Source organism: Penicillium riverlandense, assembly GCF_028828495.1.
Source record: "Penicillium riverlandense strain IBT 135883 chromosome Unknown utg000006l_segment0_segment0, whole genome shotgun sequence".
NCBI lineage: Eukaryota > Fungi > Ascomycota > Eurotiomycetes > Eurotiales > Aspergillaceae > Penicillium > Penicillium riverlandense.
Window position 1 is genome coordinate 1,204,797 of NW_026643197.1, and position 16,774 is coordinate 1,221,570.

At 56.6% G+C, this 16,774-nt stretch overlaps 6 protein-coding genes across 6 annotated transcripts; 5 read left to right on the plus strand and 1 right to left on the minus strand.

Moving 5' to 3' along the window:
- Positions 1–635: 635 nt before the first annotated feature.
- Positions 636–3,188, plus strand: N7474_006729 (uncharacterized protein; the record flags this gene model as incomplete). The annotated part of the gene is made up of 1 exon (XM_057198139.1): positions 636–3,188. The coding sequence occupies one exon, from the start codon at positions 636–638 to the stop codon at positions 3,186–3,188; it is 2,553 nt and encodes an 850-aa protein (XP_057051579.1).
- Positions 3,189–3,465: 277 nt separating this feature from the next.
- On the plus strand, positions 3,466–5,062 carry N7474_006730 (DUF1479 domain-containing protein; the record flags this gene model as incomplete). The annotated part of the gene is made up of 3 exons (XM_057198140.1): positions 3,466–4,140; positions 4,197–4,403; positions 4,466–5,062. The coding sequence occupies 3 exons, from the start codon at positions 3,466–3,468 to the stop codon at positions 5,060–5,062; spliced, it is 1,479 nt and encodes a 492-aa protein (XP_057051580.1).
- Positions 5,063–5,587: 525 nt separating this feature from the next.
- N7474_006731 (uncharacterized protein) lies at positions 5,588–8,582 on the plus strand (the record flags this gene model as incomplete). Its single annotated transcript, XM_057198141.1, has 3 exons — positions 5,588–6,241; positions 6,295–7,176; positions 7,383–8,582. The coding sequence occupies 3 exons, from the start codon at positions 5,588–5,590 to the stop codon at positions 8,580–8,582; spliced, it is 2,736 nt and encodes a 911-aa protein (XP_057051581.1).
- Positions 8,583–9,460: 878 nt separating this feature from the next.
- kgd1 (alpha-ketoglutarate dehydrogenase KGD1) lies at positions 9,461–12,805 on the plus strand (the record flags this gene model as incomplete). The annotated part of the gene is made up of 3 exons (XM_057198142.1): positions 9,461–9,682; positions 9,800–12,212; positions 12,267–12,805. 3 exons carry the CDS (start codon positions 9,461–9,463, stop codon positions 12,803–12,805), a joined length of 3,174 nt encoding a protein of 1,057 aa, XP_057051582.1.
- A 684-nt stretch (positions 12,806–13,489) lies between these two features.
- N7474_006733 (putative PHD finger domain protein (Ing1)) lies at positions 13,490–15,392 on the plus strand (the record flags this gene model as incomplete). The annotated part of the gene is made up of 3 exons (XM_057198143.1): positions 13,490–13,888; positions 13,947–15,276; positions 15,334–15,392. 3 exons carry the CDS (start codon positions 13,490–13,492, stop codon positions 15,390–15,392), a joined length of 1,788 nt encoding a protein of 595 aa, XP_057051583.1.
- Positions 15,393–15,538: 146 nt separating this feature from the next.
- On the minus strand, positions 15,539–16,652 carry dscB (the record flags this gene model as incomplete). Its single annotated transcript, XM_057198144.1, has 2 exons — positions 15,539–16,264; positions 16,386–16,652. The coding sequence occupies 2 exons, from the start codon at positions 16,650–16,652 to the stop codon at positions 15,539–15,541; spliced, it is 993 nt and encodes a 330-aa protein (XP_057051584.1).
- Positions 16,653–16,774: the final 122 nt, after the last annotated feature.

The following is a 16,774-nucleotide window of genomic DNA, read 5'->3' on the forward strand; positions in this document are numbered from 1 at the left end:
GACTTTCAGAAACTCACCCACCTGCGCGTCGGCATTGAAGCCTTTTTCTTTCTCTCCCGGGGCCTCTCCTACTCCCCCAAGCAGAAATACAAACATCTCCACGAGGGCTCATGGACACTCGTCAAGAGTATCCCGCAGAGCCTGCAGTCGCTGCAGGTTACGGGGTACCAAAAAGGGCAGCACCCATTGTACGACGTCCATATCCGGGCACTGTTGGCGGAGCGAGAGAGCCAGTTGCCCAACTTGAAGATGATCAAGGGGCTGGATAAGCATGTACCGGCGCGCCAGAAGGGAGTGTCCAATCCGGCGCCCGAGGTGTGGTCGGAGTACGAGGATTAACTAACTACGAAATAAACAATAACATCGGAAGTAAATCTGGGAAGAAACCCCCGGTCGATTGGAGCAGGGATCGACAGTCTAGAACAGTCGGCCATGGCACTCCGTCACAGTGGCTTGGCTACCTAACTAACTGCGCAGTGCCCGGTTTTTTTCTTCCTTCATGGCTGACCCAAATTTAGCCATGTATGACATGCGTGCGGCCACCAGTCGTTCCTGACCGGTCCTTTTTCTATCTCTTCCTCCCTCCCTTCCCCCCAAACCCAACCCAACCCACGACTCCGGTGAATGGGCCTATCATGGTCTACAGCGCCGTCGATCAGGTCGACTACGACCAGGCCTCCAACGCTTCGTCCAGCGCCTCACGCGACCCCTCGCCTGCCCCCGGCCATGCGTCCCCTCCCAGTCTCGGCCATTTCATCCACTCCTTGACTTCCACCGACTATGAAATCGTGGAGGACGACGACTACACCGCCGCCGATCCCACCTCCGAACGCGGTTCCCGCCACATTCCTCCCCTCGATACGACTGTCGCCCAACATTCCTCGTCCGATCCAGATCCGCCCTTGCGAAGCGCCTCCAGCGACATCCCCATTCCCCTCAGCCATCCAACTCCTGACCTGCAGTCGCTGCAGGGCGCCTACCTGGGGAATGTAGAGAGACTGGAGCAGAGCGCCGAGCAGCTGAGCTCGAGCTCGGTCGATATTGAGAGTGAGATCCGCAGAATAGACCAGGAACAAAAGAGGCGATCCTGCAGCTCCGCGTCCAACTCGATGATTCTCCGGAATGGAACATTCTCGCCCGTTGCTGCTTCTTTATCGTCCCCTCATGGCTCGATTCTTTCGGCCTCGCGTCAGCGCTCCGCATCCGGATCGTACCTGGCTCATGTTTCGAAGTCGATCCACGACGAGGACGGCGACTTTTCCCATCCGATCCCCCTTCCTGTAATTCCCTCGCCGCAGACGTCGGCTTACGCCTCGAACGACTTGCTCTACCAGAACCACTACGATGCTGCTGTGGCAGCGATCGAGCGCCCATCCACGGCTGCGTCGAATGATACCTACCAGGAAGCCCGAACGCTCTTTACTGATTTCGATGGCGTGCATTTCTCTCCATTGGATCCAGCCAACTCTCTCGCTCGCCGGATCTCCCTGACCAGACCGCCTCTGGCCAGCAAACCGGAATCGTACAAGGAGCCGCAGACGGGAGAGCACATGGTATATTACCCTGCACCCGTGCCGCGCATGCTCAACCTACCCCCGAAACTATCCCGCAAGCCACTTACAGACCGCGAGAAGCGCCGGACACAGCTTGTCGGCTCCGTTCCTGCCGAAAATAGGAAGTCGACGGCCTGGCTGCCCGGCTCTGACCAGCCAACCAAAGACGACCACCAGAACAAACGCCGACAGTCGACACCTCTGCCGCAACTACCCGCGAGTGTTTTTCTTGAACAACAGCAACCGACTTCGTCACTCGACGTCAAGGTCAAGCAGGACTCCGCCGTTGCGACATTGGAAAGCATACTTGACGCCTCGGCATGCGCGCCAGTCTCAGCGTTCACTGATCATCCTATTGCTGGCCACATCGGGTCTTATGTTTATGCGAGAGCACGAGGGAAAGAAACCAAGAATAAATGGAACACGATGGGGCAACGTCAGAGCACCAACAATGGGAGCGAGCATGAGGACTCGGGCGATGAGAGACATCCAAATGATGATTTGAATGAGATGCACGAAGGCTCTGATACACAAGAGCACTCTGGGGATGGGGAACCTGACCAAGAGGAAGAGGAAGAAGAGTTCTTTGACTATGTCGGACCGCCAAATACCCTGCTAGCAGAGCTGGAACTACGGAAGCACGAGATGCAACAACGGCGGCGGACGAGGCCCACGCATGGGATGCAAGCCACACTGCTGGAGCTGGACGCTATGGCTCAAAAACAACACGCCAAAAGACGGCAGCGACCAGTCACTCTGGCGTGGGATAGTCGCGACACTGCAGATGACGACGAGGTACCGCTGGCCATGCTCTACCCGGACAAGACCGAAGCCGAAATCGAGGAGGAGGAACGTCCGGCGGGACTGATGGAGAAGCGACAGCTGGAAGAGAATGAGCCGCTGAGCACACGTCGTGCCCGGCTACGGGGTGAACCTATTCCTCAACCAGACAACCCCGCTACAGCGGTGTATGAGAGTGAAATCATCGAGCGTGAGGGAGACAGCGACGAGGAGGGAGAAACACTGGCCGAGCGCTTGCGACGACTTCGAGGACAGGACCCCGCCGACAGCGAATTCGCCAATGAACTGCTAGCGGAATTCGACACCCGGCTTGGAGTTGCTCCCAAAGACGACATCGGACCCGAAGTGGACAAGGAAGCCGATCATATTGACAACGACAACGAAACCCTCGCCCAGCGCCGCAGTCGACTCCAAAAGGAGAGCGGCGGCGCCCAGCGCGGGAATATTAATCCCAACAAGGCACCCAGAGCCCATCGAAGCATGGCCGCCCTACCGCAGACGCGTGCGTCCCATGTTCCTGTTGCCCGCAAATCCTCGCACGATCTCCTCAACCCATATGCAAACCCCCACATGTCTATGCCCATGTTCATGCCCATGCAGCAATTCTCACACCACGCAATGGCAATGGGGTACCCGATGCCGCCCATGGGCTATCCCATGATGATGCCACAGCAGGCCCAGGGAATGATGTATCCGAATGCCTATCCCTACAACCAGTTGATGATGGGCATGAACGGGATGTATGCCAATGGCTGTGGGCCGAACATGGCGAGACCGCCTACTGATCCCACGCAACGTGATATGATTGATCGCTGGCGGCAGAGCATTCGCTAGGAGTTTTTGTTGTTTTCATCATTGTGGGGTGTTCTTGGCTTCTTTCTTTTACTAGGATATCCATGTAAAGTACGGAGGGAATAGAACCAGCGAGCTATTTTGTTTATTTATTCCGAGTAGATCTCAGAATTTAGCCGTTGTTTCAATCCTATAAATACTTTCATACTCGGTAATACACAACACTACAGACGCTGAAACGTACCATGGCACTCGATGCGGGGAAACAATATACTACCCGATCCGGGGAGCAACACCTCTCTCCTCTTATAACCACATCATGGCTCTGCCTCGAACCCTAGTGCAAGCCAGAGCGCTTCAACGGCCGCTTCTTGCCGGCCACAGCCGCGCAAAGCGAGCCATGGCCTCAATGGCCGACCTCAGCAGTAACCAAGAAGTCCACAATCGCACCGAAGGCTCCATCGCCAACGCCTTTACCTCCATGTCCAAGCAATCCCAGGACCTACCCACACGATTCTTAAACCTCAAACGAGAGATCTCACATCAAAACGGCCACGCCATCCTCGACGGATGGAAGAGGCTACTGGACAACGTAGCAACAGACAGACTAGCTGATTGGGATCCGCAAATGATCCCCGAGATCCCTTTCTCCGCGATCCAGACCAACAACGGGCAGCTGCCTGACGAGGCTAAGCGCGCGCTGAAAAAACGGGGGACTATCATTATTCGCGGGTTGGTTTCGGTGGAGCAGGCGCTGGATTGGAAGAGGCGGGTTCGTGATTATATACATCTCAACCCGTCCACGAAGGGCTTTCCCGCGGATAACCCGCAGGTCTATGAGATCTACTGGTCGAAGACGCAGCTCGAGGCGAGAGCTCATGCACATATGCTCGCTGCGCAGGCAGCACTTAATCAGGTGTGGTCCGCTGCGCCGGGGGACCCTGTTGATACCAGTGTCCCGGTGACGTACTGCGATCGGTTGCGCATCCGCACGGTAGGTGGTATGTTAGTTATTTGGCTGGTTGTTCTTGCTGACATGAAGGTTGGCAGCCCGGTGATACGTCGTTCAATCTTGGGCCTCATTTGGATGGTGGCTCGTTGGAGCGTTGGGAGGACCCCGAGTACCGCAAGTGCTACGAGGAGGTATTTACTGGTCAGTGGGAGAAGCATGATCCCTTTGCTATCACGCATCGGCTCAATGCGACGACTGATATGTATCATGGGCCGGGCGGATGCTCTGCTTTTCGCTCTTACCAGGTGAACCCTCCCAAGGGCCTCGAGGAATTCGAATCCAATAAGTGACTGACCAGTCCTCACAGGGCTGGCTCTCCCTCTCTGACTGCAGCCCCGGAGCAGGCACATTACGAGTAATGCCCGACCTCCTCTTATCCAGCACATACACCCTCCTCCGCCCCTTCGTCCACCAGGACATCCAAACCGGCAAATGGACCCTCGACGACAAAACCAGCACCTTCCACGGCGCAGCGATGGGCGCAGGCCAAGAACTACTAGCAACAGAGCACGCGCATATCCACAGCACCGGATTCGTCTCCATCCCGCGCGTCCAGCCCGGCGACGCAGTCTTCTGGCACTGCGACGTCGCGCACATGGTGGAGAACCAGCACCGGGGAACTGAGGATTCGAGCGTGCTGTATATCCCTGCAGCGCCGCTGTGTGAGGTTAATAGTCGCTATTTGAAGAGTCAGAGGGCCTTGTTCTTGGAGGGGAGACCGCCGCCGGATTTTCCGGGGGGTATTGGGGAGGGGAGTCATGAAGAGCGGGGGACGGTGGATGGGTTGTCCGATCAGGGGAGGGCGGCGATGGGGTGCTTGAGGTTTGAGGTGAGTGAGAGGGCTGAAGGGGGACAGAGAGAGGCGGCGAGGAGGGCTAATGAGATCTTGGGGTTTGATGGGTGAGCTGGGGGCATCTCCCCTTGAGTATGTACAGACAGACCTAGGTATGGAAGCAAAACAATGTTTCGGTTTAGCTTAATATATCTCAATGGGTTGATCTTTCTAGAACACCCTCTATAACACTATGGTGCACACTCCCCAAATTGATGGGGACTATAGTAACTGTAGTCCTAAACACACTACCAGATGGGGTGATCAACACGAGGTGATGCAATGCAACCTGATCCGCCGCCGCGCACGTTTCCAGTTTTATCTCTGACCGTGCTTCTCGATCGCTCTCGGCACCACGTCTCCTTTGTCCCTGCGGCTCAACACGCGTTGCCGAATCGCTTACTTTCTCCAGGGTGGCTGCTCTGGTATGTGTGAGACTGAATGCGCGGTCTCTTGTTTTTTTCTGTTTCTCTTTCTCCACCGTGAGCCTGCCGCCCCTCAGCCCAGCGATTGATTGCCATGGACGACTCCCACTGCTGAGAACATCGAGTCGGCTCCTATGCCCACTGTGGGAGGCATTCAATCGCCCCGGCCAACATGCCCACCTTCGCCTACTGGCGCCGCGACCAACGCCGTTCTGCGCTGCCACCCGGGCCCCCTCCGCTCGTCCCGCCAACATTCTCGAAAGGAGGAAATGAGAGCCCTGTCGGCAGTCCTCAACAGCTCCCCGCGCTCCCAGAGACGCCTATACTCACCAGGACATTGGACGATGCCCCCTTCATTGACGTCCCCCCACCTCCAACGAGCGACTCGCCCCTCGAGACCGACACTGCTAAGCTAGACATCACAACATCCACAGCCGCGCTCTCCTCGTCATTCAGTCTTGCTGCTCCGTCTCCATTCACAGAAACAGAAAACCGTCCCCATTCGAGTCCCGGCCCCGGGGAGCGCGATCGAGAACCGGCCCTTATCTCACAATCCAACCATTCCCAACTGTCCATCCCGAGCCCAAGTCCACAGCAAGACCAGGCCACCGAGGGAGAGCCGAATTCTAAGCCCACCTCACCTTTTCGTAGGTCTTTCGTTGGCGGGAAGGGATTACGCACACTGCAGGCTCAGCCTGTGGACACACAAAAACGGTCGCCCACTGCAGTGGTGGGTAATACGGGTCCTTTCCGTTTCAGGGCTTCACCTGACGAGTCATCTCCGGATAAACAAAACATGCAAAAGGAGTTTAAAGCAGAGGGGGCGGTGCTGTCGCACGCCGGGCTGGGGATGTGTCGGCGGACAACACACATCACAAGTCCGGCAAGGCAATGCTTCATCTGCTGAACCCCATGTCTCTTCTTGCTCGCCGGAGATCTTCTCAGGTGCCCGGCTCGCGGACCGACGATGCGAATATCGGGGCACAGAATTTGGTTCCTGCGATTCCGGACGACTATGACCCGCGGATTCGAGGTAATATCGTACATGACTTCTCTGCTCCTCGCCCACGGCGGAACCTATCAGGTCCAGATGCAAACACTCAGAGTGCACATGAACCATCTCCGTCACAGTCGGGAGGACCAGATCCAAAATCTCCATGGAGTGAGCATCAAAAGAGATTGAGTGATCACTCGCCAGTTTTCAAAGAACATTTTGAAGATGACCAGAATATGCTACAAGTCGAGAACAAGGGCTATCTGCAGTCTACATTATTGACGAACCAATCTCAGCCTGGTTACGAGAAGTCGATACCTGTTTTTGCGAGGAAGCTTCCGTCCCAACTCCCAGACCAAAACCAAGACTCCGCCAGGTACACTGATCTAGAGCCTGGACCGGATCCACCGAAGAAAACAAGCCCTCCTTTGACGGACCCTCGGGATCAAGATCAAGACACTATCCCACATGTCCCTCCACAGCCCTCAGGTCTGCCAAAACATCTCAAGAGCAATGCCTCTCGCTTCAGTTTCGACATGAGCGGCGTGGAGTCCTCTGTACAGGAAAAGCTTCTGGAAGAAAAACATAAGGAGAAAGCGGCCGCACGCAGATTGGAACAGAGCTTTTTTGATGACTTTGACGACGAATATGACAACGAAATCTTGGATGATGTCGATGGTCTCGAGGAGAAGATCCCCGGTGTCAATGCGGATGCCGACGATGATGATTACAATACGCTCTCGGTTTCTCGTGATGTCAATGGGGAGGTCAAGTCTGGGACTATACCTGGATTATCACCTGTCGCGGCCAGCCCGAACACTCCTGCTTTTTCCCAGCCTAGCCAGTTCGCGTCCTACCAATATGAGGATTCCCCCTTTGGAGGGAATGCGGCACAACAGTCACAGCAAGCGCCTCCCGATTCTTCAGAGACTAAACGTCAGGGACACTTCTCCATGAGCAGTAATCCCCCCAGACCTTGAACTTGGAGGATGACGACGACGATCTCTATTTCGATGATGGTGATTTTGGGGACCTCACTCTTACGGGAGATGATGAAAACAAGGTGGACGAGTCCATCTTCGACGACGAATCGAGCCACCTCTTTGCTCCAAACCCTGCTGGCGAGCATGTCGTTCCCATTCCTTCTACGGATGGCGAACAACTCCGCCGCAATGACTCAGTCGCGAAAGAGAGCACCCTGGAAGAGGATGGCAACCCAGGCCTCAAGCACATGCCTAGTGTGGCCAGTGACTACCGGTTTGCGGCTTCGGTCAAGCGCGGACCCTTGGGCGAGCCGATCCCCAACATGGGTCCTACACGAGGTCACGGTGGCGTGTTGACAGAGCAAAACCTCGAAGTGCTACATCATGCACTGGCGTTCGCAGCCAACGAAGCAGCCACTAAAAGTCGGGTTGAACGCACCTTTAGTGTCAGTGAGAAGTCTATTGGACGAGACAGCGTCTCTGGCGCCTCGCAAACAGGCGAGCCGGGCCTGGTGTCAGACGACAGCCGTCTGAGCCAGGCAGCCGATATCATGACCTACGAGGACGCCTTCGAAGATATGATCTACGACGACGATGCGCTGTACGATGATCCGATCGTCGCGGCCGCCAACGCCGAAGCACTGGAAAACGACGACGAGGGGTTCTACGGCCAGGAATTCGGGTTCTACGCCCAAGCGCACGGCAGCTGTGACTCTGACTCCGAGCTCACCAACGGCGGATACTTTGGCCCGCGTGGCGTGGATGGCATCTCGCGCAGCCACAGCGGCCGCGGCAAATTCCAAGAACCCAGTCTGACGCCTATCACGGAGCGCAGCGAATGGAGTACGCGCAACTCGATGATCTCGCTGAAAGCCCACGGCGCGGGGCACTCCAACGCCTCTCTGGCCAGTCCTGGCTTGGCGCAGCTCGTGGACATGGGCAATCTCGACGACGAGATGTCGCTGACCGCCCTCATGAAACTGCGTCGCGGTGCCTGGGGTGGTAGCAATGGTAGTCTACGCAGCAGTGCCGGTAGTCCGCCGCATACCCTGACGTCCTCGAATCGGGGCAGCTTCGCTGCTGCTTCTGAAGCCAGTCCGACGGTCTCGGACGTGCGGCCATTTAGTACAGATGAGGGTCTGTCTGCTGGTGGTCACACTGGCGAGAGACCATCCACCGAGGCCTTTTAAGGCGCACGACTAGTCCAGGCCTGATCTGCCGATCCTCGGAGTGCGGAATCGACAGAGCGTCCATCCTGCTTCGGACGAATGGCCGATCAGCGGAAACTAATCTACTCATCATCAAGGCCACGCCATCGATCTCACTTTGTATATACATATATCTTTCCAGCCGTTTGGTTTTATTTTGGCGACGTCATTTCTGTTAATGTTTTTTTCACGATCTCACGAATATCTCCGTCATACTATCTCCTGCCTGAGTGGCAGCTAATACACGTGTACTTTTTATTGTTCTCTCCTTCTTTCTCTTGCATCTACGATTCTGTAAAGAACCCGAGGGATTGAACCCCATCCTGTATAGAGCATTCTCACTAGAGTCATCATGATTGAACTCTCCCGAAATACGCCGTAAAAGATCCGCAGTTCGGGTGGCTTCATAGCCGGCACACATCCCGACTGGGCTGAGTCAGCGCACCAGCCACATCCGCCCGGCCCGTCAGTCTCGGCAATGATTCAGCTCTCTGGCTTCTTGTTTCTTCGCCCTTTCTCCCCTGCGCCCTGTGCACTTGCTCTCCTCTCTTCTCAACCACCCCCCTGTTTTTGTTTGTTCAAAAAGAGGTTCGGCTCTTTGATGAGTTCCGTGTGTTTACAGGTGCTACGGCAATAGTCGACACCTGTCTTTGATTTGATCCGATTTGTATGTTTGCCTCTTCTCTCCTTCTTGCTCGGGCAGAAAACAACGCCTTCGCCTCGTATGTGTTGGTCCGCTGACTCGTCCCATGGCAAACAGTACAGAATCTCGATTCTTCATTACGAGTGATTTTTTCCCCCTTCGATTGGGTTACGTCAGATCCTCCTGGTTCGCCTGAAAGAAAGAAAAAAATCCCGCAATGTTCAGAAACACTGCTTTGAAGGCCACCCGTAGCGGTATGCTGCGTGGTGCTGCCTGTTCTTCATGCCGGAGAACCGTTCACCTGGCTTCGAATGTTCGCGGCGCCTCCAAGTCCTCCGGCTTTGGTTTGACGGCCCGCCGTCCTCTGGCTGTTGTCGACCGCGCTTTCAACGGCGCACGATACTATGCGGTATCCGCGGAGGAGACGAGCAAGGGAGTGGTAAGCTACAATAGCCTTTGACGATCGGTCGTGATCCATGAATATCTGCGCCGAACGACGAGAATTCAACAGACTAACGCGACGGCGCGCCTTTGTTTTGCCTTTCGTGGAATACAGGACCCAAACGATTCCTTCCTCTCGGGAAACACCGCCAACTATATCGATGAAATGTATCTGGCGTGGAAGAAGGACCCGTCCTCTGTCCACATCTCGTGGCAGACCTACTTCAAGAACATGGAAGAGGGTAACATGCCCATCTCCCAGGCCTTCACGCCTCCGCCCACCCTTGTCCCTACCCCTACCGGTGGCGTTCCCCAGACTATGCCTGGGACCGGTCTCGCTGCGGGCGCTGATGTCGCGAACCACTTGAAGGTTCAGCTTCTGGTGCGTGCTTACCAGGCCCGTGGTCACCACAAGGCCAAGATTGATCCTCTCGGTATCCGTGGTGAGGCCGAGGCCTTCGGCTACGACAAGCCCAAGGAGCTCGAGCTGGACCACTACGGGTTCACCGAGCGCGATCTGGACGAGGAATTTGCCCTGGGACCCGGTATTCTGCCGCGTTTCCTCACGGAGAGCCGCAAGACCATGACCCTTCGCGAGATCATTGCCGCCTGCGAGAGAATCTACTGCGGCTCGTACGGTGTGGAATACATCCACATTCCTGACCGCAAGCCCTGCGACTGGATCCGTGACCGCTTCGAGATCCCCGAGCCTTACCATTACTCCGTCGATGACAAGCGTCGTATTCTCGACCGTCTGATTTGGAGTTCCAGCTTCGAGTCTTTCCTAGCAACCAAGTTCCCCAACGACAAGCGTTTCGGCCTGGAGGGCTGTGAGACTCTTGTTCCCGGTATGAAGGCCTTGATTGACCGCAGCGTCGACTACGGCATCAAGGACATTGTCATTGGTATGCCTCACCGTGGTCGTCTCAACGTGCTGTCCAACGTGGTCCGGAAACCGAACGAGTCCATCTTCAGTGAGTTTGCTGGTTCGACCGAGCCGTCCGACGAGGGCTCCGGTGATGTCAAGTATCACTTGGGTATGAACTTTGAGCGCCCGACCCCCTCCGGTAAGCGCGTGCAGCTCTCTCTGGTGGCCAACCCGTCCCATCTGGAGGCCGAGGATCCCGTTGTTCTGGGCAAGACCCGTTCTATCCAGCACTACAACAACGATGAGACCAACTACGACTCGGCCATGGGTGTCTTGCTTCACGGTGACGCCGCCTTTGCCGCCCAGGGCGTTGTTTACGAGACCATGGGCTTCCACTCCCTTCCGGCTTACTCAACCGGTGGTACCATCCACATCGTTGTGAACAACCAGATCGGTTTCACCACGGACCCTCGTTTTGCCCGGTCCACTCCGTACTGCTCGGACATTGCCAAGTCCATTGATGCCCCCGTCTTCCACGTGAATGCCGACGACGTTGAGGCCGTCAACTACGTCTGCCAGGTCGCCGCCGACTGGCGCGCCGAGTTCAAGCGCGACGTTGTCATTGACATCGTCTGCTACCGTAAACAGGGTCACAACGAGACCGACCAGCCTTCTTTCACCCAGCCCCTGATGTACAAGCGCATTGCCTCCCAGAAGGCTCAGCTCGACACCTACATCGAGAAGCTGATCAACGAGGGTACCTTCACCAAGGAGGACATCGATGAGCACAAGAAGTGGGTCTGGGGCATGCTGAACGACAGCTTCGACCGCAGCCGCGACTACCAGCCCACCAGCAAGGAATGGTTGACCTCTGCCTGGAACAACTTCAAGACGCCCAAGGAGCTGGCCACCGAGGTGCTTCCTCACCTGCCCACCGCCGTGGATACCAACATGTTGCGCCATATTGCCGACAAGGTCAGCGGTGCTCCCAAGGACTTCACTCTTCACCGCAACCTCAAGCGTATCTTGAGCGGCCGCAAGAAGGCTGTCGATGAGGGCAAGAACATCGACTGGGCCACCGCCGAGGCTCTTGCTTTCGGTTCGCTCGTCGATGAGGGCTACCATGTCCGTGTCTCTGGACAGGATGTCGAGCGTGGTACCTTCTCCCAGCGTCACGCTGTCCTGCACGACCAGGAGAATGAGGCCACCTACACTCCCCTGCAGCACATCAGCGACAAGCAGGGCAGCTTCGTGATCTCCAACTCGTCCCTGAGCGAGTTTGGTTGCCTTGGCTTCGAATATGGTTACTCCCTGACCTCGCCCAACGCTCTAGTCATGTGGGAGGCTCAGTTCGGCGACTTTGCCAACAACGCTCAGTGTATCATTGACCAGTTCATCGCCTCCGGTGAAACCAAGTGGCTGCAGCGTTCCGGTCTGGTGGTCTCCCTGCCCCACGGTTACGATGGCCAGGGTCCCGAGCACTCGTCCGGTCGCATGGAGCGCTGGCTGCAGCTGTGCAACGAGGAGCCCCGCGTGTTCCCAGCGCCGGAGAAGCTGGACCGCCAGCACCAGGACTGCAACATGCAGATTGCCTGCATGACCGAGCCTTCTAACCTGTTCCATCTGCTGCGTCGCCAGATGCACCGTCAGTTCCGCAAGCGTACGTATTCTTTTCTTCTCACGTTGAATCACTAAGCTAACTTATTTGGTACAGCTCTGATCATCTTCTTCTCGAAGTCGCTGCTGCGCCACCCGATTGCCCGCTCTGACATCGAGGCCTTCACCGACGACTCGCACTTCCAGTGGATCGTCCGCGACCCGGCCCACGGCACCACCATCGACGCACCGGAGAAGATCGAGCGCGTGGTTATTTGCTCTGGCCAGGTGTACGCCGCGCTCGTCAAGCACCGCGAGGCCAACGGCATCCGCAACACGGCCATCACCCGTGTCGAGCAGCTGCACCCCTTCCCATGGGACCAGCTGCGCGAGAACCTGGACAGCTACCCCAACGCCCGCAACATCGTGTGGTGCCAGGAGGAGCCTCTGAACGCCGGTGCCTGGTCCTTCGTCCAGCCGCGTATCGAGACCCTGCTCAACGCTACCGAGCACCACAACCGCCGCCACGTCATGTACGCCGGCCGCTCGCCCAGCGCCTCTGTCGCGACCGGTCTCAAGGCCGTCCACCTCAAGGAGGAGCAGGAGTTCCTGGAGGATGCTTTCTCCGTTCACCAGGAGCGTCTGAAGGGCGAGTAGATGTGCTTTTTGCTGTCATACAGAGTTGAGTTGGTTTTCTTATGTTCCGTCGGTTGTGTGGTGGGAGCTAGCGTCAAATATCTTCCTTTTGTACCACCCTTTGTGTATGATTTTTAACTCTCTGTTGCTGTTGTGGACACCGAAGTGCGTGTTGGGTGTGTGCCCTCTTGACGCCTGATCCTCAGCCCCGTTTATAACCTACGGTAGCATCCGGTGTTTTGTAAAATACAGACATTTTGGCTTTTGCATAGGTTGGATTTGCTTGTATGGTTATTCTATAACCCATAGAATTCTTTGGTCATACTACGTAGTTCATGTTCTTGGCATATCTACTGTATAAGCCCGCACTCTCTTATCGTGGATAAGCTTACTTGTTGCCTCAGGCAGTCATATGGTACCTGGATGACATCACACTCGCTCAAACGCTCCTGACTCAGCTATGTATGCCTGAGACAGCAGGTGTAAACTCACCTGATCTTCTCCGCACTCAGACTTCCTATCGCCCGTCCGCTTGCACTCGACGCCGTCTGTCCATCTGCGTGTTATTCCATGTTGTACGCGGTGTCAGACCATTCCTGAGCCCCATTGATTTCTCTGGATCTTCTCTCTTTTCACAGGACAGGGCCAGGTTGCCCCCCTCCGCCTTCCATCCTCCGAGCCTGACCTACCCTGCTCTTGTTCACCATGTCCGCCGTCCCTTCGTCCGCCCTCCACCAGCCCACGGGCCAGGGAATCCGGCAATCATCCCGCCAGACCCGCACGAACCCCTCGCGCACTTCCAAGACCATCGGCCGGTCGTCCTTCGCCTTCGGTCGCGGCTCAACCGTCGAGATTCCCGCCATGCCCCCTGTTCCGCACGGGTTCTACCCTGCGCTGACACATTTCACGGATGCCATCACCGCTCTGCCCAGGGAATTCCGCCGTCACAGCTCCCTGTTGAAGGAGGTTGATGCGAAGGCATGGGCGCTTGAAGAGAATCTGCTGCAGCTGCTCAAGTCCTCCTCGGAGTCGCAGCCCGTGCCGTATCCTCCCCATCCGGCGCCCATTGTGGGTGGTGTGGTTCGTGAAGATTTTCTGCCCAATGTATGTTGACTTTGTGGGTTCTGGGAGTTATCTTGATCTGATTTTTTCTTGTCTGTAGGACCTCGCGCAGCCCCCCGAAACCGCCGAGAGCAAAAACCGTCGCCTGCTCCTCGACCGTGTGCGGCAGAACCTTTCCGATCTCATGATGACGGCCGACGAGAAAAACCATGTCATCTCCAATGCCAACGAGGAACTGGATCGCCAGATCGTGCGATTGGATACCGTGTTCCCCTACATCGCGGGTGAAATCAGCGAGGAGGCTCGTCTGGGCAGTCTGGAACATTGGGCCTACTCGAACAAGAGTGCCGCGAAGACAGCGACCAACGAGCGCCCGCGTCGCGAGGCAGTCTCTCAACGACGGGTCTTGACGCATGCGTTCCACGAGGCCGAGGCTGCTACTCGCAGTGAGGCGCGTCGGGAAGCTGTCCTGGCGCGGAAGCAGCGTCGCGCGCAAGTTGATATGGATTATGAGGATACACGGCCCGGCTCTCGCAAGACCGCCGGCGCAAGGGTCCGTGGTGATGCCGACGGCGCGAAACGTCGGAAGGTGGAACGGGCAATGGCTATGGACTCTGGTACACCGATGGACCGGTCTGCCAGCAGCCGCGGTGGTGTCAATTCCAAGGACGCAGCTGAGAAGAAACGGTCTCGTGCACCTAATCCGAATACGGCTGCGGCGCGCAAGAAACCCATCCCTACTTCCAATGCTGGCTCGCCTGTTATGGCCCCATCGCCTCTGGTAGGAACCTTCAATGCTCCCGGAAGAGTGGCCAGCCCAGGACCCAATGCGACGGCACGACCGCAGGCCTCGCGCACACAGCAAAACGCCGGGCAGACCAGTAACGCACGGGCGCGGCCGATGTCCTCGGCGTCCAATCGTCAATCTAACAATAAACCCGCCGACTCCAAATCCACGCCCCGAGAAGGAGGCGTCAAGAATGAACTGGCTGGCACTGATGCCCAGCGTGGCGTTTACGATGGTGACGCTCTAGTCGCAGCAGCCAGGCGTGAAGATCTGGACACCAAGTCCGCCCACTCCATCGAGCCCGAAACAAAGGGCCGCTCCTCCAAGACCTCGACGCCCGTCATAGGCACATTTGCCGAATCCAATAACAACACCCAGCCACGCTCCCGACCCACTCGCAGCACGGATCCCGCGCCAGCCAAACGCACCCAGAAGAAGACTGCCCGCGCCGTTCAGCCGGAGATTCTGTCTGAAGAGGAATCGCTGCATGAGGGCGACGACGAGGACGAAGAAGGCGAGCCGCGATACTGCTACTGCAACGAGATCAGTTTCGGGGAGATGGTCGCTTGTGATAATGACGCTTGTCCGCGCGAGTGGTTCCATCTGTCGTGTGTGGGGTTGACCAAGCCGCCGGGGAAGAATGGTGAGTTTTATAACGTGTGCAGGGTCAGAATATATGCTAATTGGGTTCATTTTCTAGTCAAATGGTACTGCAATGAGTGCAAGGAGAATATGAGACGGAGTCGCAATGGGCGGTAGATAGACGGATTTCTGTGGTTCTCGCTGGATAGTTAGTATAGGTACTTGGGTTACGGTGTTTGGGTACTTGGTAAAATCTTCTAGAGCATTGCATTGAAGACGTGTCAATCATTATCATTCAATCCCGCTACACTACTGTATAAGAATCAAAAAGCACCCCTCAGTCTGTCCACAAATCCCCCACCACCAGCATTCCTCCTCTGCACACCCTCCTCTCCCTCCAACCCGGAAGCCGAAGCACTAGCGGCTTCCCCCTCCAACCTCCTCCTCAAGTCCTCATACCGCTCCCTCTCCGCCGCGCCAGCACCAATATTCCCCGAAGCGACGTTCCGCCGCTCACGCTCGCCGACTATCCACGCCGGAACACGGAACCCATGGCTAGAAGGCGAGAGACCTGGGAGCAGCTCCGCGCGCCACGCCACGCCGACGACCCACCCGACCAGAGCGGGCAGCAGCGTGCACGGGAACTGGGAGAGGGCGAGCTGTGCGGCGATGAGGTAGGTGGGGGATTTGTCGGAGAGGACGAGGGTTAAGCTGGGGCTGGGGGGTTTGCTTGATTGTTGCTGTTGTGTTGTTGCTTCGGATTGAGTTGCCATAGTAGGGTCTGTTGTAGTTGTGCTGTTGCTTGTGGTGGTATCATTGGCGGTACTGGTTGAGGTGTGAGTGGTGGTGCTGCGAGACGCCGTCGTCCCGATCCGATACCGAAACACATGCGGAATCACGGCATGGTACTGTGCCAGCAGAGCAAAGACCGCGGCCGTCGGACCAGAAGGCAGGTAATTGAGCGTGTTGAGCGAGAGCGGGCGCAGGAGGAGCGCGAGCAGTATAGGCGGCAGGAAAGTCGTGTAGGGCAGCGTCGTAAGAAGGAAAGTCTGCAATATAGAAGAACATCAATTAGCCAATTCCCTTCTTCCCATTCAATCCCTTCCTCTGCAATTTCATATTCTCCTTCCCCTTCGTCTCTCCCAGAAGAAATTGGTTGGTGAGACTAACCGCCATCTTCCGCTTTCCCCAGGCCCTCTCCACAACCCGGAGATGATAAACCAGCATCGCCGCAAAAAGTGCCTCCGTGGAATTCGTAAACCCAGCAACCTGCCAGACAGCCGCGCGCCAGAACTGTGCGTAGGGCCAGAAGTGCGGCGAGACGTGGATGGCGGCCATGTGTTTCAGGTCGAAGAGAGACAGCGCGATCGAGGAAGCGATCGTGTAGACCAGGAGGGCTTTCGTGAGAGGCGCATTTGTTAGGCCGGAGGTGAGCATCTTGGAGGTTTTATTGCAAGCATGCACCGCTGTTTGGGAGGTGGATGATGTATGTAGAGAAGGGAGTGTGGTGAGGTGAGGTGAGGTGGATCGAAGTGGAGGGGACAGATGGCGTCTGGGGA